This window comes from Leptodactylus fuscus, chromosome 5 (genome assembly GCF_031893055.1).
Source record: "Leptodactylus fuscus isolate aLepFus1 chromosome 5, aLepFus1.hap2, whole genome shotgun sequence".
Lineage (NCBI taxonomy): Eukaryota > Metazoa > Chordata > Amphibia > Anura > Leptodactylidae > Leptodactylus > Leptodactylus fuscus.
In genome coordinates this window covers 114430598-114457007 of record NC_134269.1, presented here as the reverse complement: position 1 = coordinate 114457007, position 26410 = coordinate 114430598, and the positions used below count along the sequence as shown (strand labels likewise).

General features: G+C 39.9%; 1 protein-coding gene across 1 annotated transcript in view; it reads right to left on the bottom strand.

Moving 5' to 3' along the window:
• SEMA3C (semaphorin 3C) overlaps positions 1-26410 on the bottom strand; it is a 122246-nt gene that overhangs the window by 25067 nt on the left and 70769 nt on the right. Inside the window, exons 5-12 of the mRNA XM_075274049.1 lie at positions 22645-22764; positions 21903-21993; positions 19428-19547; positions 17243-17385; positions 16213-16327; positions 15246-15315; positions 10945-11089; positions 9699-9921 (exon numbers count right to left, since the gene is read on the bottom strand). Of these exons, the coding sequence (XP_075130150.1) occupies positions 9699-9921; positions 10945-11089; positions 15246-15315; positions 16213-16327; positions 17243-17385; positions 19428-19547; positions 21903-21993; positions 22645-22764 (1027 nt within the window). The remainder of the gene's footprint in view (positions 1-9698; positions 9922-10944; positions 11090-15245; positions 15316-16212; positions 16328-17242; positions 17386-19427; positions 19548-21902; positions 21994-22644; positions 22765-26410) is intronic.

Sequence of the window (26410 nt, the reverse complement as noted above, 5' to 3'; positions counted from 1 at the left end):
TTTTATCAGAGTGCCTTTATCAGGGGCGTTCACACTACCGTTGGTGTCCGATTGCAGTGTCCGTTGCTACTGTCCGTTCAAGATTTTAGCAACGGACACTAGCTGTGTCCGTTACAATTTCCATTCATTTCAATGGGATTTCATCTGTTGTCAGTTTGTGTCCGTTTGTGTCTTTAAGGGTCCGTTAACAACCATGCCCATTTTTTCAAGCGGACAGAGAAATCACACATGCAGGATTTTTTTGTCCGTTTGAAAAAACGGACAGAAAGTGTCCGTTTTTGTTTTTTTTAACATTGAGGTCTATGGGCAACGGACATATAACGGACAGTAACTGATGGCCATCATTTACTGTCCATTATTTTCTGTCCGTTTATTTTCTGCACATGCTCAGAAAGCATAAACAGCAAAAAGAAAAAAACGAACAGTATAAAAAATGGACACTAAGGGGGCGTTCACACTACCGTCGGTGTCCGACATGTAGTGTCCGCTCCTAGTGTCCGCTCAAAATCTGTCACGGACACTAGGAGCGGACACTAGATGTGTCCGTGACACCTGTCATTTATTTCAATGGGCATCGGGTGCGTTCTTTTGCACTCCGTGCCCGTCCTTCCCTGTCCGCAAGAGAAGATGTCCGACTTCTCAAGCGGACAGAAAAACCCTGCATGCAGGGTTTTTCTGTCCGCTTGAGAAGTCGGACAGCTTCACTTGCGGACAGGAAAGGACGGGCACGGAGTGCAAAAGAACGCACCCGATGCCCATTCAAGTGAATGACAGGTGTCACGGACACATCTAGTGTCCGCTCCTAGTGTCCGTGACAGATTTTGAGCGGACACTAGGAGCGGACACTACATGTCGGACACTACATGTCGGACACCGACGGTAGTGTGAACGCTCCCTTACTGATGCTACTGATACTAATGTGTCCGTTTTTTTAACTGTTCCATTAAATAGATCAGTTAAAAAAACGGACACATTAACATCAGTTAGCGTCAGTTAATGTCCGTTATGATAGGTGTCCGTTTTTTTTCTTTTAAACGGACACCTTCATAACGGACACCAACGGTAGTGTGAACGCCCCCTAACCCATATTGCCTGATATTGGCAAAAGAGGGATAGAAGAAAAATTCCTTATATCTATCTGTGAATCATCTTAATGGATAGAATTGAGTTATCACAATCATTATAGGGAATATACATTCCTTCACGTTTGTCATCACTATATGTATGTCTGTTTTTAATATATCCCAATAAAGTTTGTAGTTTTTATTCGCTATCTATGCCATATTAGGTTTATAGTTGTTAGATTAGACCAACTGTGTGTTCACTGTATAGGAACCCACAAATTGCTATAAACGTATGTTAACAAAGAGAGTTAACACACAAGAACGACAATGGCAGGATTTTCTTTTCATTTTCATTAAAAAAGAAAATGACACAAATTTCTATTTGTTATAGTTCTTAAAATGTTATAAAGGCTATTGTTACAAGTTACATATACTACTCATTGCTCGCAAGTAAATAACTTCCATTTTGCATTGCTATTGCAACATACTGTATATTATTGGTTATTAAACTCTAAATTATTGTGTTAAAAAAAAAAATGTCCAATAATCTTCACATACAAGGTTCACCTACAAGACAGGGCACTGACAGTGACAGACAATCCTGGTGAGATTCACACTTATATAGCAGTTCTCTGTATGAAACTATAATCTTTATTGCCACTAGGCGTGAAAAACCCATTCTGCACTCCACAGTCTATTAAGCAATTCTGGAAGTAAGATTCCAAGTAATTACCAAGATACTCGCTGCAAAAGACTTTCTTCATTCGCTAAAAGGACAACAGAGATTCCGCATTGTTACAGTCAGCTTTTTAAGCATGTCTATTTCAGATATTCTGTGCTTGTATAACAGAACGCTGGTAGTAAAGCAGTATCGGGGGGTCATTTACAGTAATTACAATTGTTTGTTAAGCATTCTAGTAAAAAGCCATCCCTATTAAACATTCCTGTATGAAGGCAGCATTGTACATATCCCAATTGAAAGTCTCATTGAAAAAACATTTTTTATTTAAATTAATTAATGTTATTGTTTGAAAAAAAAATACAGAAAACCCATAATAACCCCTTAGTAATGTTGTCTGAGGGGGTCACAAGCTCCTGCTTACACATCTTAATTAGGACGTAAAGGGAGTCTATCACCTCCTCCAAGCATACGCCACTGTCACACCATGTTGCAGAGCACATTACAGTTATAAAGAAAATACCTCTGTTATGTATGTCACTTCTGTAGATATAGAGAAAAACAACTTTGAAGTCTTATGTAAATTAGGTAGTTGTCATGGAGACCTGGGACCACTATCACCTCCTGCCTGCACCACCCCATGCAGTGAGAGTTGATCCTTCCACTGTTATGACATTACCCTTACACAGTGCACAAACTGCATTTGCATAAGACTAAGATGGTAAAATAAAAACATTTTTTTTTTTTTTTAACCAAGTTGATCTACTTTGTTCTGAGTTGAATCCAAAAAAAGCAGATAGCACTTGGACCCGCTTTGCACTGTTAGGATATGTTCACACAGAGTTTTTTCAGGATGATTGTGAGTGGGAATCCACCTCTAAAAACACCTCACATTCATTTCAATGAAAGTCACTAGCAGTTTTCTCCTCTATCTGATTTTTGCAGCTAGAGGAGAAAAAAAATGCTCCATGAGCCATCTTCAGGCGGATTCTGCCTTGAAAAACCCATGGAAATCAATGGGACGAGAAAAAAAGTAATGCAGTTTTTTGTAGTGGTCTTGGATACCATTTTTTTTTTTAAAGGGGCTCTATCAGCAAAATCATGCTGATAGAGCCCCACATATGCGTGCATAGCCTTTAAAAAGGCTATTCAGGCACTGTAAAAGTTAAATTAAACTACCCCGCCGTTTTAAAATAATAACTTAAAAAAGAATGTTCTCTACTTACTGAAGGTGCACGCTGGGCGGGCATTCAGGGTGCGCCGTCTTCTTCTTCCCCGCCTCTTCTTCCTCTGACGTCTTCGGGTCCCGTCCTCCTCCCGCGCTTGCTCGCGGACACTGATAAAAAAAATAGCCCGGGCGCATGCGCAGTAGCCGTAGTAGAAGCCGCGTGCTACTGCGCATGCGCCCGGGCTATTTTTTTTTTGTCAGTGTCCGCGAGCAAGCGCCGGAGGAGGACGGGATCCGAAGACGTCAGAGGAAGAAGAGGCGGGGAAGAAGAAGACGGCGCACCCTGAATGCCCGCCCAGCGTGCACCTTCAGTAAGTAGAGAACATTCTTTTTTAAGTTATTATTTTAAAACGGCGGGGTAGTTTAATTTAACTTTTACAATGCCTGAATAGCCTTTTTAAAGGCTATGCACACATATGTGGGGCTCTATCAGCATGATTTTGCTGATAGAGCCCCTTTAAAGTCAAGCTTCCAGGTCTACACAGTGTTCTAATACAAGAAAAGACAACGAAAAACGCATCATGTAATAAAAAAGATCTAAAAAAAAGTTTTCTAATTCCTGAAACAGACTTTTTCAGCGAACTTATCCTTAGTGGTATGCTAGATTCACACTAACATTTGAACTTCCATCTTTCGGGTCCTCACAGGGACCCAAAAGACGGAAACCCTGTCCGCTTAAAAACTGGTTATACATGGAAACCCATGAATCCCATAGACTGTAATAGGGTTGGCTGGATTTCTGACGATTTTATACTGAAACCAGTTGAGAAAAAAGTCCTCCTAAGCAGATGTGAACTTAGCCTTAGTTTGAACAGAAGAAAATGAACAGGAATTTAAAGCAGACTTTGACAACAAATTCCTCTCCAATATCTGGACCTCTGGCTTTCTGTCGCAGTTTTCACTCACTGAATAGCCCCAGATGAATGAGTGTATCAACCTAGTGTCTTATGCCATGGATAGTATGGCTGAATCAGTCGGGAAATCCTTGGGAGATTATACAGGACACATTTTTTCAGCATCCTGCTTCAGTCTTTGATTCCCATTGAATACAATAGGGGAGCAGACTGAGGACAAAATCTTTGTTCTGAACATATTTTTAGCTACAAATTAGAGGTTTTATAGCGATCTGCTAAGGACCATATGACAAACATTTCAATATCCACCAGTAAATCCCTGCATAAGATCTGAGTAAAAAGCAAGAATGCCAGATATTATATCAATATGAATGAGATTATCCCTCTGGAGTTTTATTTAAACTGTGGCATACCCAATCTGTTGCAGTTTGTCTTGCTGAGGTTTTTCTGATCCGAAAGCCACAGGTAATAACCATGTGTGAACCACACTGCTAAACCATGGCAATGCTACATGTACCAAGACATGGCTCTGCACAGATTATTATACCGCATTTGTGTAAAGTCTGAACTCACAGTACAGCTAAATAAATATGATCAAATCAAAGTTTTAAGAAAGGATAGATAAGAAAAGAGCATTGTATAGGCTAGGCATAGTAATAAAATGTATCCAGCGATAAGACTGATCTCATGGTGTAAAGACACGTTAATCATCACACAGAGCCTGGGTGAAAGTGTTGCGTGTGAAAGCTGCTTCCTCAGAACAAAGGGCTTATGAAGATCTATTCATGACAGAATCTGCCAGCACTTGATAAATCTATGTCAAATAAGCGTATACTGAGTTTACATGAATCTTATTTTTGTACAATCTCCCTGTGATAGTTATTCCATAAAATTTAAACACTACAGCACAGTCCAGTCCAGGACTATAAAGCCATCCAATAAGAATGTAAAACCTGGCAGAGCTATAATGCCTTGGCAGACACAGCAATAAACATGTGTGACTAGCTATAAAGCTAATGCAGTCTCAACGCTCTTCCATCAATTCAGTGTGACTATGTCATGCATTTTATGGCATAAACAACTAGAAGTGTCATTGTGATTAACAATAGACTGTAAAAATAAATATTCACCATTTAGACACAGGCAGTTCTCTTTGTACCTTCGAACCAAGTACTCATGTACTGTTATTTAATAGAGATGAGCGAACAGTGTTCTATCGAACACATGTTTGATCGGATATCAGGGTGTTCGCCATGTTCGAATCGAATCGAACACCGCGTGGTAAAGTGCACCAAAATTCGATTCCCCTCCCACCTTCCCTGGCGCCTTTTTTGCACCAATAACAGCGCAGGGGAGGTGGGACAGGAACTACGACACCGGGGGCATTGAAAAAAATTGGAAAAAGTCATTGGCTGCCGAAATCAGGTGACCTCCATTTTAGACGAATAGTGGATTTCAAATCCGGGTCATATGAGAATGTGAACTTTGTGACTATGAGACAGGGATAGCTGTACAGGCAGGGATAGCTAGGGATAACCTTTATTTAGGGGGGAATGTTATTAAAAATAACTTTTTGGGGCTCTATCGGGTGTGTAATTGTGATTTTTGTGAGATAAACTTTTTCCCATAGGGATGCATTGGCCAGCGCTGATTGGCCGAATTCCGTACTCTGGCCAATCAGTGCTGGCCAATGCATTCTATTAGCTTGATGAAGCAGAGTGTGCACAAGGGTTCAAGCGCACCCTCGGCTCTGATGTAGCAGAGCCGAGGCTGCACAAGGGTTCAAGCGCACCCTCGGCTCTGATGTAGGAGAGCCGAGGGTGCACTTGAACCCTTGTGCAACCTCAGCTCTGCTACATCAGAGCCGAGGGTGCGCTTGAACCCTTGTGCACACTCTGCTTCATCAAGCTAATAGAATGCATTGGCCAGCGCTGATTGGCCAATGTATTCTATTAGCCTGATGAAGTAGAGCTGAATGTGTGTGCTAAGCACACACATTCAGCTCTACTTCATCGGGCTAATAGAATGCATTGGCCAGCGCTGATTGGCCAGAGTACGGAACTCGACCAATCAGCGCTGGCTCTGCTGGAGGAGGCGGAGTCTAAGATCGCTCCACACCAGTCTCCATTCAGGTCCGACCTTAGACTCCGCCTCCTCCGGCAGAGCCAGCGCTGATTGGCCGAAGGCTGGCCAATGCATTCCTATGCGAATGCAGAGACTTAGCAGTGCTGAGTCAGTTTTGCTCAACTACACATCTGATGCACACTCGGCACTGCTACATCAGATGTAGCAATCTGATGTAGCAGAGCCGAGGGTGCACTAGAACCCCTGTGCAAACTCAGTTCACGCTAATAGAATGCATTGGCCAGCGCTGATTGGCCAATGCATTCTATTAGCCCGATGAAGTAGAGCTGAATGTGTGTGCTAAGCACACACATTCAGCACTGCTTCATCACGCCAATAGGATGCATTAGCCAGTGCTGATTGGCCAGAGTACGGAATTCGGCCAATCAGCGCTGGCCAATGCATTCTATTAGCCCGATGAATTAGCCAGTGCTGATTGGCCGAATTCCGTACTCTGGCCAATCAGCGCTGGCTCTGCTGGAGGAGGCGGAGTCTAAGGTCGGACCTGAATGGAGACTGGTGTGGAGCGATCTTAGACTCCGCCTCCTCCAGCAGAGCCAGCGCTGATTGGCCGAATTCCGTACTCTGGCCAATCAGCACTGGCTAATGCATTGTATTGGCGTGATGAAGCAGTGCTGAATGTGTGTGCTTAGCACACACATTCAGCTCTGCTTCATCGGGCTAATAGAATGCATTGGCCAGCGCTGATTGGCCGAATTCCGTACTCTGGCCAATCAGCACTGGCTAATGCATTGTATTGGCGTGATGAAGCAGTGCTGAATGTGTGTGCTTAGCACACACATTCAGCTCTACTTCATCGGGCTAATAGAATGCATTGGCCAGCGCTGATTGGCCGAATTCCGTACTCTGGCCAATCAGCACTGGCTAATGCATTGTATTGGCGTGATGAAGCAGTGCTGAATGTGTGTGCTTAGCAAACACATTCAGCTCTACTTCATCGGGCTAATAGAATGCATTGGCCAGCGCTGATTGGCCAGAGTACGGAATTCGGCCAATCAGCGCTGGCTCTGCTGGAGGAGGCGGAGTCTAAGGTCGGACCTGAATGGAGACTGGTGTGGAGCGATCTTAGACTCCGCCTCCTCCAGCAGAGCCAGCGCTGATTGGCCGAATTCCGTACTCTGGCCAATCAGCACTGGCTAATGCATTGTATTGGCGTGATGAAGCAGTGCTGAATGAGTGTGCTTAGCACACACATTCAGCTCTACTTCATCGGGCTAATAGAATGCATTGGCCAATCAGCGCTGGCCAATGCATTCTATTAGCGTGAACTGAGTTTGCACAGGGGTTCTAGTGCACCCTCGGCTCTGCTACATCAGATTGCTACATCTGATGTAGCAGTGCTGAGTGTGCATCAGATGTGTAGTTGAGCAAAACTGACTCAGCACTGCTAAGTCTCTGCATTCGCATAGGAATGCATTGGCCAGCCTTCGGCCAATCAGCGCTGGCTCTGCCGGAGGAGGCGGAGTCTAAGGTCGGACCTGAATGGAGACTGGTGTGGAGCGATCTTAGACTCCTCCTCCTCCAGCAGAGCCAGCGCTGATTGGTCGAGTTCCGTACTCTGGCCAATCAGCACTGACCAATGCATTTCTATGGGGAAAAGTTAGCTTGCGAAAATCGCAAACTGACAGGGATTTCCATGAAATAAAGTGACTTTTATGCCCCCAGACATGCTTCCCCTGCTGTCCCAGTGTCATTCCAGGGTGTTGTATCATTTCCTGGGGTGTCATAGTGGACTTGGTGACCCTCCAGACACGAATTTGGGTTTCCCCCTTAACGAGTTTATGTTCCCCATAGACTATAATGGGGTTCGAAACCCATTCGAACACTCGAACAGTGAGCGGCTGTTCGAATCGAATTTCGAACCTCGAACATTTTAGTGTTCGCTCATCTCTATTATTTAACATACTTTACTGTGACTTTAGGTAGTCTGAATTCTTTGACTCTTTTATTAAGCACAGAAATTAGAGCAAAGAAGACTAAAAAGATGTTTTAACAAATGTGTACCATGACTTGTGTTAACAGTATCAACCCTCTGGAGTATTATCCCTCTGGAGTTTTATTTAAACTGTGGCATACCCAATCTGTTGTCCAAACCTTATATTACTGTCAATAACTATCCAAAATTCTAAAACCTCAGATCTGGCTGGAGGTTAATCCACTTTACTCAAGGAGACTGGATATTTGGATTAATGGAGGTGGGAGAAGGGGAAGAAAGAAATAAGCCACTTTTAGACCAAGCCCTCTGGCATCAGTTTATCTCCTACATGAGCAAAGTATTGGGCACTCTGAAATCCATCCAATCTGTATACGCACTTACCATTTTATCTGTTCATATTCTCAACATCAGATTAATGCACTGCAATAACAGTATCAATAGAGTTGAGGAGTATACTGGTTCTCACAGAAGAGATAAAGCTGATGTATAGAGTCTGCCAGGAAATGCTCCATATGCATTCGCAGACAGCTATCTGGTTTTCCTACAGATGGTTGTCGGGTTTGGCAAATAATCAGGACTCTTTTAGGGGTCAGACAATGACTTGCAGGATAGCTACCTATAGGTGGCAGTAGTGAGATCACTTTCTTCCTTTTATTGCATCCATGGCAGAAAGAAAGCAAAAAGGAGTATAGAGGGCAACTTTGTGCTGCTGATATATTTAGTTTACAGAGAAATGTCTAGACAAGATACAACTGCGTCCCTTCCTTGCTTTGAAAAGTGTTAGATCTGTGTGGGATTTTACTAGGAAAATAAATTTTTTTCAGTTTTAATTTAAGACATTGCCATTTCATCTGCGCTAGCTAGATGCCAAAGGAATGTATGCGTCTCTGTTGTCTTTAATTCTGTGTATAAACAGCAATAGGCTTTATGTAACAATGGAGTGTGGTTTTACTGATTACAACGTACAATGATATGCAGGATCAGAGGCAGTGTATGGCAAAACATCAGAGCAGCTCTTACTCTCTGATGTGCTTAAACCCGTACATCCATTGTAAATATATCCATAAGAATGAGACTTTACACTCTGGGAACATATGTGTAAAAGATGAGACTATATCTGAGCCAGCTACTGATTTACTGAATGTGGAAGCTATTATCACATTTAGTCAATGGGTTTAGAGTGTGAGACACTATATCATTCCCAGTTATATAAATTTAATGCAAATCTTACCTAGTGTAGACACCTATACAAATGATGTTTGATGACATCATAAAAATGTTTATACTAAAATTTTATTTTGTGATTCATGTAAAAAGATGCCCACAGATGGAAAAATGACAGACACCCAAATGAAAAACAGACAAACCCCAATATAAGTCAGTGGGTTCTGTTAGGTGCAATTTGTGTCTGTCTGTCAAATGACAAATCCTTCTTTCCTTCATTATTGTTTTTCTCTTCCAATGACGAAACATAGAACTGGAATTGATTACCTACAAAAGCATACATGCATTAGCTATTGATAACAAATGACTATGGAACAGCGCCTAAGGCAATACGATGCAACATCAGTAGAGCAAAACTATGACCAGCACTGTGCCTGTATATACAGCAAACACAATGTGGACATGCTTGGGCTGGCCTAACAAGCCCATAGATGATAATGATCCCAGGGGGGGGCAGTATAGTTTATGTATATGTAAATAGAGGGCCCTCAGTCTCATCTTTCATGGAGGGCTAAAGGTAGTCAAGCTGGACTGTATTTACTTATGGTAGTATGTCACTTCTGCTTACCTGTTCCAAGAAATAAGACGTGATACTTCCCATCTGCTGCATTTACTCTGTCCACCACTATTTTTGTATACTTGTAGTCAGTGCCTGTTCTTATTAGAAGTGGTCTCTTATGTACTGGATAAATAGAGTTAAACATAAGTGGATGGTTTCTTATAAAGGTAACAACGTCATCCGGGAATTCCTTTGTTGTGAGCACATTTGGTGTGAATGCGCCTCCTGGACACTAAAAGAAACACAATATATGATATTACTGCATATCATCCCTTATGATATGAAGGATAATAACATGGATGAAGGCATAGGGCCTGGTTACAAAGCCCAAACAGCATAACTGAGGTGGAAGTTAAAGAGGATCTGTCACCAAGTGCAAAACACTAAATGTTACATGTGGTTTGATCCACTTGTTCCTGTGACCAATTTAGCTTCCATCTATTCAAAAGATATGGCCACTGTAGTTTATTGTTCTACAAGAGGGCAGTAACCCTTTTATTTTCTATGTATGGTGTCTCTGTGTGTTTGAAAATAAAAGGTTATCACCTCAAAGCTAATTCACATATAAACTACTACTGACCATACCTTCTGGACAGATTTAAAACAAAAAATACCAAATTTATAGCAGCTTTTTGAACTTGGTCCCCTTTAAAGAGGACCTTTCACCATATTCCACAAGTCCAGCTCCTTACATCAATTAATATATGCTGCTCTACTGATTCTGGCACAGTTGGGATTTTTTTTTTTCCTGAGCAATCATTGCTGTTAGTTTTGGTGCCTGATGTGTTATTTAGGATCTCTATTGTCAGGAGGGTGGTGCCAGGCAGGAGCAGACAAGGGGTGTGATTCTGAGCTCTGACACTGGCTGCCTCTGATTGGAGTTCTGAGTCACACCTCTTGCCTGACACCACCCTTATAACATTACAGAGCTTAAATAGCACATCAGGCATCAAAACTATCTGCACTTGTGGAGTGGTGAAGGCTGGTGAAAATATATTCCAACTATGCTGGAATCAGTAGAGTGGTGCCTATTAACAGATGCTAAGAACTTCAATTGGTGGAGGTGGTGAAAGATCCTCTTTAAGCCTAATTTACATGGGCTTATTATTGATAATAATCGTTCCTGATAAATAGCCTGTGTAATCATTTGTCCGACAAGCCAACACAGGTTCTTTCAGTCAGGTGAAGTGAAAGTATGTGATAAGATTGTGAATCTAAAAATGTAGGACAGTAGAATTCTGTCCTGGTAACTTACCGTACCAGGCCTTGGATAGGGAATTCTACCCTGGTAAGGAATCAGCTGGTGGTTTGGACCTTCTCTGTGAGCAAATGGACCATTAAAAACAGTCTGAATGTCAGACATGTGATAAACACAAACTGCAGACCCCTTGAAAACCGAGCTGAAAAACAAAATGACAATAATAGTAAATAAGAACAATAACGAAAATAGTAACACAAAAAACTTTTTACTTTATTGCACAACTGTAAAAGGCATTTTACTACAAGGTCAGTAACTAGGAGCCGTAAATACATATTAAGCACAAATTCCAAATTCTAAAGAAATATTCATGAAAAAGTTTATTTATTATGAATGGCTCTGTAGCTTTCCAAAGACTGTTTTTCAAAAGTGCCACGAAGCCTGTGTCTGGAAACAGTAGCTCATTTTACTTTTTCCCTTCAGTTGTTTCATTCACACAGTAACTCCCTGTGGGTTTCAATCCACATGTTTAAGGGATTACATAGCAAAACCTGAAATCCTACCTACTGGCTCGCCACCAATATGCAGTTTTTAACAATTCCATCTTTAAGACATTTTTTATTTACATTTGTCAGACTTTGGAGGTCTATTTTCTAAAATAAACCTCAGCTTAGAACATAAATGAGAAAAGCACTGCCTGCGCTCCAAATAGATATTTCTTAGCAGAGAAGTCATATGCTTTATATAATCTATTCAAGGAGGCCACACACAACTGGAAATGGCATATAGCTATTATTTTATCAGGGTCCTTCATAAGCTTCCTGTACAAACACCCAAACACCAAATACACTTACAACTCTGGAAAGGTAAAGGCTAACTCAAAAAATATCTATTGAGCTACTTTCCATGTTTTTTCAATGCCTGAATATTTCTGACTTGTGACAGATGTTACTTTATAGTACGGTATTTGATCTAAGGACATCACTTCTTTTTTTCTGACAGAATGTGAACCAAAGTACAGATCATTTCCATGAAATTGAAGAAAAAATGTCTGCTATACTATTGCACTACTGAAATCAATACGGATGTTGCTTACTTGAACCTTTGTTGTTTCTTTATCACATAATTTCTAGCATCAACAGACTTCTGTTGAAACTGCCAAGTAAATCTGAATATCATCAGCTATTGGAATGTATGAATTTCTGCCCAGAAAATCTTAATTATAGTGGACAGATAATATAAGACGTTTTAGCCAATGTGAGCCACCCACTGCTTGAGAAGATATACTGCAAAGCTTTGCTTCTCCTACCAGTTGAATATTCTCTTTGGAACATCACCAAATGAACAGAATGTCAGATAACATATGTTTGTATCGGAATAAGAAGCTCCCATGGTTAGACAGAACTGATAACAAGGTAGAGATTAATGTTTGTCATACAGAACGTTTTAGAAAGTATACCTCTCTAAAATACCATAAATGTGCTTTACCAGAAGGAAAATCAGAATCAAAGTAATCCCAGTACTGTGTAGTGCTCCTTAAACACTTTCCAAATATGGTTTTGTTATTCAGCATTTCAGCTCCACTTTCGAAAGAATTCTGGTTTAATTCACATGCAAATTAGATGAAAATGGCTTCAGCAGTGTTAGACTCTTATCTTCCCGGGATTCGTTCTGCGCAGTGGATTATGTTCCTTAACCCACCATTCTTTGTTCGAAAGCTATGCCCACAGGAGCCTAAAATTGATAACACATGCCCCAAAATGCCCTTTTCACCTAATTTGCTTATACATAAAACAGAGATTTTCTCAATAATGGAAATGCAATGCTGAATAGTAGGCACACATCTGGAGAGTGTGTAAGGGGCACAAAGTATTGGGATTACTCTAAGATTTAATTGCTGGCAGACTCTCTTTAAAAACACTGAAGGAAAAACACTTATTTCCATCCCTGCACCGCTCACCTTGACTGTCTGTCGTTCTCCAGGCCTCTTTCGTGTATACTGCCCTCATATCCCTAAAATCCATCTTCTCTACACTCCTTGTCATCTTGACTTTCATATTTCCCTGTAGTGTGCTATCAATCCCATGATATCTCAGTACAACATCACAAGGGCAGCTAGAGGACTTTACTATCACTGCTGCTGGGTGACACTGAAATTATGCTTTTCCTTACATGCTCTCCCAAATAATCAAAGATCACATGACCCAAATGTGGAGAAGAAGACCCCAAATTTTCAGATAAAAATGAATAAATAAATAAGGTAATACTAGCTGAGTTAGATATAGTGGTGGAAATGGGACATAATGAATTAATGGTAAAAAATTCTGAAGTGTGTCTTTAACTAACCTCCAAACATAAGGTAAAATGTGAATGGCAGAGTAGATGTGTTCACATGTGTTGTGATAGTATCAGAAAGTGAAGACCAGGGACTCAGACAGCACCAGAATGGTAACAGCAGGGGATTAAGTCAGTATCACTTAAGAAAGGCTATTCTTCTCCTACCTTTAGATGTCTTCTCCGCACCACTGTTCGGTATATAATTCGGGTTTCGTTGGTATGCAAATGAGCCAATGTTGCGAGAGAACTCTCCAGCGCCACCTCCATCTTCTTCAGGAATGGGTCTTCTTCGCGTCTTCTTCTGGTTGGGGATTCAAATTTCTGGGCCTCAGGCAGCCGACTGCGCATGCCTGCCAGCCACAAGAAAATAGCCACTTACAATACTGTGTAAGTGGCCATTTTCTTGTGGCTGGTGGGCATGCGCAGTCAGCTTTGCCCTAGGCCCAAGGCCTAGAAGTTTGAAGCCACTGCCAGAAGAAGATGCGAAGAAGACCCGTTCCTGAAGTAGATGGAGGCGGCGCTGGAGAGTTCTCTCGCAATATTGGGGACACCCCCAGTACTGTTTGAGCACTGGGGCCCGCCCCCAGGGCATGTGAGAGCTCATTTTCATGCCGCCAAAAAGAGGATTTTATACTGAACTGCAGCGCGGAGAAGACATCTAAAGGTAGGAGACGAATAGCCTTTATTAAATCTATTCCTACGTGGTAGGCAGAAAAAAATTAGTTTTTATGATAGGATTCCTTTTAAACTTGCTCTTATTCTTTTCCAAAAAATGTTTTCCCGCTGGACCACCCCTTTAAAGAAGATAACCCACCCTGGTTTTGTGATGTAGATATCATATATGCTACTGAATAACGTGGGAGCCATCAAAACTCAATAAAGAGGTGGTCTGTGATGAAATATCTCCTTACATGTGCTCAATGAGATATTTGACTTTTTTTTCTCAAACATGCAATGCTCTTTTAATAAACTATGGCAAAAGATTTTAGAAATGAATAACATTCCTCCCTATCTGAAGCATTGCAACATGTTGGGAAATCCCATGTGTAATAACAAGTTCTTAAAGTCTTCACATGTTTTTATCTCCTCCACATACAGGAAAATTATCTACCAGTGATTTGGCAGAATAAATATGAATAGAATTTTGAATATAAAACTATGGTTTCTCCAGCCATTAGGGTTGCACAATGCAGCTAATTTTCTATACTATTTTAATACTTTGAAGTAGTAAACAATTCAATACTGGTAATTTCAATACTTCACTACTAAGTGGCTATTACCATTAGGTCCCATCATCTCATTCATTACAGATGGCGGGACCTGCTGCTGCTAAGCACATCTTACTAGTCAATAATACTGCTTTCTCCCCCAGATAAGATGACGTGCGCACTGCCCAGCAGCCGTCATGTACTCTGATGAATGCCCATCCTTAATCGTCATTCACCATCAGTGTGCAGTACAGAAGGAGCAGTGGGAGGAATTTTCTATGTTTGAAGGGAGGGAAATGTTGTAAGCAGCGCAGGTAGTGTGTCACGAGCAACATTAGGGCTAGGAATCAGGAATGTGTGCCTGGGCATAGAATTAGCAAAAGCCCCAGGCTGGTATTAGACAGTGACTAAGTACTTCTTCAGATGTCCATGTTCCGTTCATGAAACACAGTCTTTGTACAGGCTGCATCTCTACCAGTGATGATGCCAAAAAAGCTTGCGTCTAGGGCATCCATCCATGTTATTGTTCCTTCTTATTGTACTCTTAATAGACTAATAAAGTACAATCATACTTAATTTAATAAAGGTTTTATAGAAAGCAAGTTTGTTTTCTCCTAGCAACAGTGCCATCAATGGAGCTGAACTGCAATACCAGACACAACTCATGGACATGTTTGGCACTGTTTCTGGGAGAAAGCAGACTTGTTTCTCTTATCATGGTACAACCCTTTTAATATACATTACAATAAATCTACTGCATATTATACAGGTATCTTTCCATGTGCAGATCTTGTAACATAAACAATATTATACCTTGAGGTTGTGAAAATTCCATACACGAGAGTAGATCGGGGATTGTCTGCTTCCATGAGAAAAACATCCTCTATATTGGAGAAAAATAGATTTTAGACATGTATTACTAATCTAGAATTCATTTAGTCATACTAGTTTGATTAGAAGTATATTGCACTTGAAGGGGTTGTCTGGTTTAGCCTAATATTACCCTGAGGGGATGATGCACAGAAACTAAACTTGCTGTCAGGTTCTCTCACGCGTAATAGTAGATTAATGGCGGTCTTGGTAGTGGAGTTCTGAATGACCAGCTTTTGCTAAGGGTGTTGTTCCCTACTAGTCGTTAACCCCTTTAATGGCCATGCCCAGCTGTATACCAAGATGAAGGCAGTTGCAACAATGTAAAATGTTCAGATATATGAAAATTAGAAAAGTGTGGCCCAATCAATGCCAGAACACAGGAAAATGGGAACAGAGGACCACTTACAGTTTAAATAGTTTACACTGCTCAATGACAATGGATTTAATATATTTGATATAAAAATGCAATTCTGTTAGATACACACGTAACCTAAGAACTATTATTTCTTTACATTTCACCACATACAAAATAAGGTTTGGTGTGGACCATACAGAATGTTTGATAGTGGTGGAAGCTGTAAAAAGGGCTACTACACATTGCTATGTTATGGCTCCATATACTTGAAGATGTACAGTAAGTCAAACAATATCCAATTATTATGATCTTTTAAATGTCTAAGACAAAATAAAATTGTCCTATGCTTCAAGAGATGGCTATTGCGGAGATTTGGTACAGTATTGAAGTCATATGGACATCCTGCAAAATTTTGCAAGGGCTCATGACATGTTTGATAGCAGAAGCAGATACTGTCTGTACCAGTGATTCATACATTTATTTATACTATGTGTAACTTATATTACTAGCCAATTATGGATATATACATTACAACATGCAATAATTACGCACCCAACTCATCAAAATGTGTCTCAGTCCCATCATCATCCATCACTGAGCACACAAGTCGAGCCTTCAAAAAAGTTGTCCATTTGTTAACAAGGCTTCTTTGTCCACCAATATCATTCTAGAAAGAAAAGGCGAAGAACAGAATAGTTAGGGGGAAAAAAAAGAGTTCAATAAGAAGACTATTTGCACTACTATTTATCTAAAGTCACAAAGTAACAGTTGAGGAAAAGGTAAAATTATTTGCTGAATTTAGCAAAAAAATTTTTATCTGATTGAGACTAAAGACCCGCGTTGCATAAACACAGCTTTTTTGTTACAGATTATGTTGTGTTTATTGTTTTAGCCAAATCCAGGAGTGGATTTAGCAGAGGTATAATTACTATACTTTCTATATATGTCCCATTCCTTTTGTAGACATTCTTGGCTTTGGCTCAAAAAACTGGAACAAAATCTGCAAGAAAAAAAGCTGTGTTTCCGCAACGTGAGGCCTCAGCCTCACAGTTTTTGTTTACTGAGGAATGCACAACTTTTTTTCTGTTACAAAAGTAAACAAAGATGACAGCATGTCAATGGGAACAGACATAGGCTGAGTCTGTGTCCGTTACTCTGCCAAAGTTTATGTGTGTTTATGTGTGTTGTTGTCATCCTAGGACGGATTGACAATGGCAGTGTGAACCCACCCTTATATATTTTTGTAATACAGGCAATCATGCAACTATCTTTAGCACTCAAGTCTTTCTAGACTCAAAGGAAAATTGTAACATGCGTGGTCAGCCAGTCACAGAAGACAGACCAGTGCAGTGGTGTAGAAACCTTAGGATCTGAAAAATACTTCTATAGAATGTAATTAAGTTGAACACAGTCCAGATGGAAATAACTAGACACTGAAGAAGAGTTATGAACCACATTAGATGCACTGGTCCAGGCCTCCATTGTAGGGCTCATCAGAAGCAGGAAATACACTTAGAACAAATGTAATTATTATTCTATTACATTGTCTGCCACTGCTACAGGAGAGGAAAACATGTCTTACTGGACAAACTCTCGCTATCATGGAATGGATTTGCTTGGTGCTGCCACTGTTGTCAGTCAACCTCTCTTTGAGAAAGACATAAACCTTTGCATCATTTGGATCTGTTCCATCTGGCAGGAGCTGGGCATCCACAAAAATTGGCTCTGGAACACAAAATATTTAAGATGTTTTCTCACAATATAAAATTTACATTTCGTACACAATTAATCCTTTTTTTACCTTTTTCAGACCAGACAGATATATTTTTTTCATTTCACTTTCCTCCGTTAGTGCTACCTTATCTTGCTTAATAACCTTTTTAACTTTGTAGGTGAACAAGCCCTAAAAGTAACATAATATTGTGTTGCAGATTTCACTCTGGGAAAATGACAATAGTAAACTTAAAAAGAACCTGTTAGAATGACTTGGACACTAAACGCACCCACAGGTCCTGGATTGGGGGGGGGGGGGGTAAATCTCCCATATAGCCCTGCCCAAGTCATCTATGCCCACATTAAAAATAAAAAACCTTAGTACTTACTTAATGGTTGTACTCCCAACTCTTGCACAATTCAATTAAGTCAGAGAAGTACACCTTGGCATCCTTTTGCATTTCTCTAGACCTGGCTTCACTGCATAGGCACTGAGAGCACAAGAGATTATTGTGATGAGATTCATCAGCTTCATCTCTAGATAACTGTTAGGCTAGGGGTGCATGGCGATGTTGGCCACAAATCCTGCTGCATGAACAAAAATTGCTGGGTCGCCCTAGAACTCCTTCACTAATGTTAATGAATAGAGTTGTGTTGAGACCCTTAGTGTGCCGTGACCACAACTTCTAGTTACAAAAAAATTGGCGGTCTTGGTGTCATAATGCAACTGCATTCACTAATCTGAGTGAAGGAATCGCAAGACACCCTGGTGATCTTTGGTTTCGGAATGAGAGTCATGCCCAAAATTGCTGTGCAGCCCTAGACTCAAGAATAGGGTTGAGTGATCGGGATCGGAAAAGATCGTATTCCGATCGATGATCGAGTAAATTTCACGATCGTGATCAGAATTCCGATCCCAATCTTTTTAGGCGGGATTGAGGTCGGAGGTATTTCCCACAATGCTTTGCTATTGGCCAAGCATTGTGGGAAAAGCTAACAATGTTAACTACTACAGATGAGTGAGTACTATTCGAAACTGCCGTTTCGAATAGCACGCTCCCATAGGAATGAATGGATGCATCCGGCACACAGCCTGTGCTGGCGTCCGGCTGCTTAACCCCCTGCACGCCGGCTGCATCCATTCATTCTAATGGGAGCGTGCTATTTGAAACTAGCTAACATCTCTAGTAGCTAACACTTACCTGCACAGATTGCTGCCGCTGCTGCTCCCCGCTGATCTCGCTCCTCTTCTCTCCTCTTCTCGCCTCGCCTCGCTGCCCCTGCCTCCCAGGTCAGTGTTACAGACCTAGGAAGAAGGTGGGTCTTGTGGCTTAGGAGAGTGTGGGCTGGTATTGCGAGGGGAGACGTGAGTGATGCACTCACGTCTCATCGCCCTGTATCCACCCACACTCTCCTAAGCCACAACAAGCCCCACCTTCTCCCAGCATCAGTCACACTAGCCTGGGAGGCAGGGGTGTGTACAGCGCTCTGAAAGCGTGCGAAGAGAGACAGGAGAGAACAACGGCCCGGAGCTCCATGGAGCGGCGTACACATTGGGAGAGGAGGCAGCAGCAGTTCTGTGCAGGTAAGTGTGGGGGGGGGACTAAGTAGCCAGTGGATTTTTTAATCACTACACAGCGTGGAGGCTTCAATTTTTGGACTCCATGCTGTGTAGTGAACAGGATCATTTTTAAAATACAATCTTTGATCATTAAAAAAAATCCCATTGACTTGTATTGTGATCAGAATTGGGATCGGGTTTGAATGGAAAATGATCGGAAATCAGATTTTAAAATCGATCCTGAAATCAAGATTGGCTCAACCCTACTCAAGATTTGTTTTTTGTTTGTATCCTTTTTTTTCCAAGTGTAGATGGACAGTTTGGAAAAAGGGCTATTTGGGAAAATAAATCCCTGGTCAATAAGGACCTGTGGGTAGTTTAGTGTTCCAAATCAACTTGACAGGTTCCTTTTAAAGGTAGGGTAATATGTTATGTATACATTGTAATTTTCTGAGCAATATAATAATTTCCTTAGAATGCCAAAGAATCTTACCGCTTAACCATTTGGAGTTGTGCTGGTCCGTTCTCACTGGATTACGTTTTGTGAGACTACGAAAAATGGCCGAATCTGTGCCCATGAAGTCAATATACATTCCGGAAAACAGCTCCTCATCTATACAACAGAACATTGTCAAAAAGAAATATCATTCATAAACAAGGAGAAACATGTTTAGTAATTTGCAATACACAACTATGTTTCCCATGTGTCATAAATCATCTGAAAGTTAAACTATTCCACTACATTATATGTGATACACACATTTTCCTTTAACAAATCCAAACTGTGGTCAAATGGAAAAAAACACATATATCGGAAGTTCTGCTGCAGGCCTCTAAACTCTCAATTGCTATTTAATGTTGGTAATTAGTTTTATGACATAATAATCTTCAGACATATAAATGTCTACATATTATGTGGGTATTACCTTGGGACACATAGGCCATTCATTAGGCTGGGACATACAGGCACAATTCGTAGGAGATAATAGTTCTATGGGTCTGTACCACAGTATCACATCAACTTTATCACAAGCATTCAAGCTGTCATATGTATGGTAATAAACATATAACACTAGGCCTCGGCTAAACCTTTACAGCATGCATTGTGAGCTGAAGGAACTCGGCGCTTCACATCTGCAGTCAAGATTCTGAACTTTTGTACCCATGTCTCAGTCCAGGAATAATATAACATTAATCGGTGTATAAACATTAGCAGAGTATTACATGTCTGCAAACAGCATCTCATTTGTACCAATACTATCCAATCTCTAAGCAATAGGTAGTAAATTCTATTTACACCTTTCCTTACACCTGTGAAGGATGGGACATTTGCTTTTATATTTTCTTTATGATCTGTACATCTATTAATCTAACATGTTTTCATTTGACAACTATGCTTATTATTAGACTATACAGAATAAGTCCATGGAGACTTTATGTTATTTCTTTGTGCTCTACCGCCAGCACTGTTATCAGAGGGAACAGATCAATTTGGAACACAAAAGCGCTATGAAGTTATACATATGGTATACAGAATGCAAACTATTGGAAAATCACTGTCCTGGGTTACTTAAAGGGTAACCCCAGCCACGACTGTAAATCCCTTTTATGGGCTAACTACAATCTTGTCTCAAGCTTTTTAACCTTGAGCTTTACTAAATGCAGACTTATTTTGTTGCTGCTTCTTTTTTATGTCATCTTAGTATGAAGCATATTGATAAAGTGACAAAGACTATGGTAATGACTATAGGTACCTGTGGTTACTTTGAATAAGAACATAGGTGAGTGGTCTTTTCTATATGTTACCCCTCCCCATCTCTCACATATCTGATTCCATGTTAATAATCACTATTGTGTTGAATTGTGGTATAAAGCAATCCAATAATAAACATTTCAGCTATGAATGTACTATCATTTTACCTGGGACAATGTGGAATGAATCGCCTGCCCTGATGTGCCCAAATATTACTAGTTTTTCAAACATACAGTAAAACTTACATACTGTCATGCCTAGACTAAAGAATTTGGCACAAACACCAGACATCTACCCTTTATTACAGCACTGAATATCTTAAGACACAAAGCCATGACATAGTACATTTAAATCCAGAAAATATCCTGGGGCTGTAAACTATCTGTGGAAAATTAGTATTTTGACAAAATGTTTTAGAGAAACCATAGCCTTCAACCATAACACTGATAAGCACTGAATATAGAATATATACAGTAATGTCTCAACTAAATAAATGCGTTGGCTGAGTACTTTCAATATGTCTTACAGGGTAATTGCTGTGTTCCAGCAAAATGTATATCTTAGAAATGATAATGTACTTAAACATAAAGTTTATTCAAAAGTTGTAGAACATTCATGTTTTCAGTAAGTTTAATTTACATTCAAGTGCAAAACAGAGGGCCAACAGTTCGCGAGTTAGATGGGACCCAAGGACATCACTGGAAGAGGAGGCATGGCTGAAGAAGACGGCGGACCCTGAATGCCCGCCCACCGTGCACAATGGGTAAGTTGATCATATTCTGTTTTAGGGTTTTATTTTAAAACAGAGGGGGGTAGTTTAATGTAACTTTAGCGGTGCCTGAATAGTCTTTTTAAAGGCTATTCACGCATATGTGGGGCTCTATCAGCATGATGTTGCTGATAGAGCCCCTTTAAGTACTATGTATTGTACCACAGGTCTATGCAAACATCTATCTATAGTGGTAGCAACTGACAAGCCTCATTTTGAACATTTTTATGCTCAAACCAGCAGATAATGTCAGAGTAATCTTACAGGATTTCATTTTGTAAGGGAGAAGGTATGTGGACTTTTCCATGTGGTTCCTCTTGCACTTCTCCACACTCTCGGTGACAGTCTTATGTTTTGGCACACATTATTATTACACCAAAAGAACACTGGTGCATGTGCACTAGGAATATACACCATAACATGACTATATAAGTCACAATACTCACTGATCATAACAGAAACCGTGTTCACTTTGGGGTTAAAAGAACAGCGCCCTTTTCCAGATTCATTCTTGGTATCAATTAAGAATATTTGATCCTGAAAAATAATACATGTTTTATTGTACTTAAGAGAGGTCAGGATGGTTACAATTAATAAGAAGAAGCCTTGAGCTGTGTAAAGTACTCCCACCTCAACTTGACTTTTAGTAGGGATAACCGTATAGTAGTAACCATCTGAATCTGTCCATGGAAATCCTCAGTGATTTAACATCACTGAATTGCTACTATGTCTGATACTTTCTAGACAACAAATCTGCAGCACATGTCTCCATAATAGTCTTTTGTCCATGAAATTATGAATAGCGTCTTTGATATTTAGCGTGACTGTGCAGAAAGAATGCTTCCTGTGACCTTTCGTGAAATACATTCTTGTAGTGTCAGACATAAACCTAGTACAGAGGGCCAACTGCTAAATGCCTCCAATGTTTCTTAATGGAAGGAGCAATTACTTAACCAGGCAACATGTCATTTTTGCATAGATCAGTATTGTTAAAGCTTTTCACAGTGATATGTAAAGTGAATTTCTCCATTTAGAATGTGTTTTTATCCAACAGACCATATAATGTTCAGCACTACCAGCAATATACATGAATTCTAGTGACCTATTTTGTATTCTGTTGGTCTGTATTACCAATAATGTATGTAGTTTATGGTGAAAACATAAGCTGAATTTTAATATTTACTATACCTCCGACCTGCGGCCTCGGTTGACATACGTGCAAATAGGACTGAAGGCTCCACTTCCACAGATGTACAAATGAGTTCGATTGAAGCTTTGAATTACTCGTACAAAATTGCCACAACCATGCTGCAAGAATACAAAGAAATATTATTTATACAATTATATTAAATATATAATGCAAACTTTAAAGGGGTTCTACAAAAAACAATTGATGTGCTGTCAAAATATACTATACAATATTATGGCTAAAATCACACATGCCATTTTTGAGACAATTTTTTTTTAGTTAAAACAGTGTATCAAAACAGAAGGAAAATATTAATGAAAATCTCATACTTCTTCTCTCTTTTGTATCCACTTCTAAATTTGGTCAAAAAACTGTTATAAGAACTGGATCTTCCTGCCTAAGACTGAGTTCACACTGAGTTTTTTGGTCAGGAATCCACCTCAAAATCACCCTCCAAAAAAAGCCTCCCAATTAATATTACCACATGATAAATATAAATAACACCACATTATTATGGAAATTCTGCTAAATTTCACATGTAATTCGTGAATTAGTTCCAAAAGGAAATTACTCATCTTTGATTCACTCTTTACTTAGCCATCGCCCTTCTACAGAAAAATAAGAATTAAATTCCTGTCAAATTCCTGGAAATTTTCCACAGGGAAGTATGCAAATGTGTACCTGGGTAACTCATGTTTGATTACCAAACAAGAGTTTCATTTATTATGTAATTATTAAGTTATAATAATATAATGAATTTCCTGTTGCAAAAATCACTTGATACATACTTAGTAACTGTATTTAGACACTTAAAAACAGAAATAAATCTAATAAACTTAGCCTTGTATCTCCTTAAATTATCTACCCAGCATCGCTAATGCAAAGTTTATTTTCCCTTTAAATGGGAAGGGAAGGGGTTGTGTTTAAAGTCTTCTTCGTATACCATCACTCTTCCTGGTCTTATTGTAAATCTAACAGTCTACATATGATTCTGTCTGACATCTTATGGTGAAAGGTGAACATAATGTTAGCATAAGGTATGCTATTCCTCTTACAGTCACCATACTACTCACTGCAGCATTGCTCACAGCCGTTGCTTTAAGGTTGCAGCAGATAGAGGTGTAGTCAGAAAGATGGTGGCAGAGGAGAAAACTCTATTAGGTTAGTGCCCCACATAGCGTATCACAGCAAAAAACTGCTTATCCTCCCATACATTGCAGAAAAAAAACTGCAACGGAAAAGCTGCGATTTTTAAAAATTGCAGCATGTCAATTATAGCTACGGAAATGCTGGCGTTTCCTGTATAGGTATAATAGGGGCAGAAAATCTGCAGAGGAGAACTCAGCCGACTTTCTGTGAAAAACGATTTGATGTGTGGGGCCTTAACCTTACAGCTCCAGATTCTTAAACTGTGAAACGCGAATGTATGAACATGGACTTAGTCTCTTACTAAATTCTGGTGTCCTTATTATTCATTCTCCTTATTTTTTTTTTTAAAAAAGGAAAAACTGAATTATCCTAGTAATACAATGCTTGTGATTTATTTATTTATTTATTTTTTTATTACTGCATTCAGTTAGAAATTCCTATATTAGATAACAGGTAAGGCATTGCAAAAGGAGGAAATGTTGCAGTCTGGATTTCTTGGGGACTTCCAGTGTTATGTGATGTAGGTATTAGTAATGGCAGACATGTTTACATCTCTCTACTGACGTTAAACAGTAATGACTTTGGACATTACAGTAATATGAGGTAAGCCATTTGCTGTTACTAACACTGGTCTGTTGAAACCTGTTCTTTGTAGGGATAGTTTATCCTGTTCATTTCCGTGTAAGAATATTTGGCTTATACACAGACCTGCAAAGCAAGTTTTATATCTAGTAAAGCCAAAAAAGGGAACATCTCATATCTGCATTATTGTTCAGACACAATTATTTCTTTTTCAGTGAAAATGATACATTACAAAGTAGCAATACACTATCAGCTACAGTATGTAAGATCACGAGCACCTGCCAAAGAAAGCCATTATTGAAGACAGAAGGTGCTCTTCTATGCTCATACAGCTGAATATATGAATATAACATTTTATGCTAGGTTACGCTTTCTGTTCCTCGAGTCTACCACATTTCCACCCAAAAAATGTGGAGAACATACCTTTAGGTGGAGAAGCTTACTAAAACCAAATTTGTGTCCATGTAAAAAATTTTATATAGAGAATCAAATTTAGTGCATTGTTCTGCACATAACATTTTCCTACCTTTTTTAGATTCCATATGTCAAGTGTAATGCATTTTGTATATATTCCCATCTAAAGGATCCTATCTATACTGCTAGCTTGTGTAAATTCAAGAGTTTTCCTAAATACATTGCTCTAGAAATTCTGCTTTGTTTGCCTGCTTTGTTAAATTATTCCTCCCATTGTGCACACATCATTTCCATGGAGCACGACCTATGCCTGCAGGACAATCCGTTCAGCTAATTGCAGTTTGCTGATAAAGGCACCTGTCTGTTTGCTATCTATGAAAACACTAACATAACACAGTCTGTTCTCTATAGAAGCATGTATTCTATACCAATCTGTGTAATGTAATATACATTTACTGTGCATATCACTTGATCTGCATTTATATTAGATTTCTATTAATCATAATGAGTAATTCCTCATGGTTAAGGTAAAATTTATATTGTGATACTTCTTAGGGTCCTGTTCATCAAACAGTCAAAGCCTGCCCACCAGCTTGTGGAAGAATACAGGAAGTGAGAAGAAGAGACAGCAGACAAGCTGCTGAGAGAGAGAGAGAGAGAGAGATGGGAAAACCCCTTTAACTTTCTAGTACACTACATATAAAACATATACAGATCAGGGTGTTTTCATGCCCCGTTTTATAACCTGAATACAGAGGTAAAGGACAACAACTGTGGTTTCATGAGATGTTCATGAAATTTACTACTGAGAGGTATTTCATTAATTCAGTTGCAAAAACTACTCTTCTATAGGAGGTTATATATGTGACTGCCTCATATTTGTTGTTAAAACCTTCATTTTTATCATTGGTTCACCTAATTTTTTAATTAAATACATAATTTGTCATAAAATGTCTGTCCTTTATATGTCTATGTGCGTCTATAGTGGTTGTGAATTGCCATCTATAAAAGGTTCGGCTGGCATTTGGAAACATTGTATTGAACAGGTTCCATATGAAATTGAAATCAAGCCAAGGTATATGTAGTGGTGCAATGGAGATGAGGGCAGATGCTGTATAATAAAAACATCTTCTTTAGAGATGAGCGAACACTAAAATGTTCGAGGTTCGAAATTCGATTCGAACAGCCGCTCACTGTTCGAGTGTTCGAATGGGTTTCGAACCCCATTATAGTCTATGGGGAACATAAACTCGTTAAGGGGGAAACCCAAATTCGTGTCTGGAGGGTCACCAAGTCCACTATGACACCCCAGGAAATGATACCAACACCCTGGAATGACACTGGGACAGCAGGGGAAGCATGTCTGGGGGCATAAAAGTCACTTTATTTCATGGAAATCCCTGTCAGTTTGCGATTTTCGCAAGCTAACTTTTCCCCATAGAAATGCATTGGCCAGTGCTGATTGGCCAGAGTACGGAACTCGACCAATCAGCGCTGGCTCTGCTGGAGGAGGCGGAGTCTAAGATCGCTCCACACCAGTCTCCATTCAGGTCCGACCTTAGACTCCGCCTCCTCCGGCAGAGCCAGCGCTGATTGGCCGAAGGCTGGCCAATGCATTCC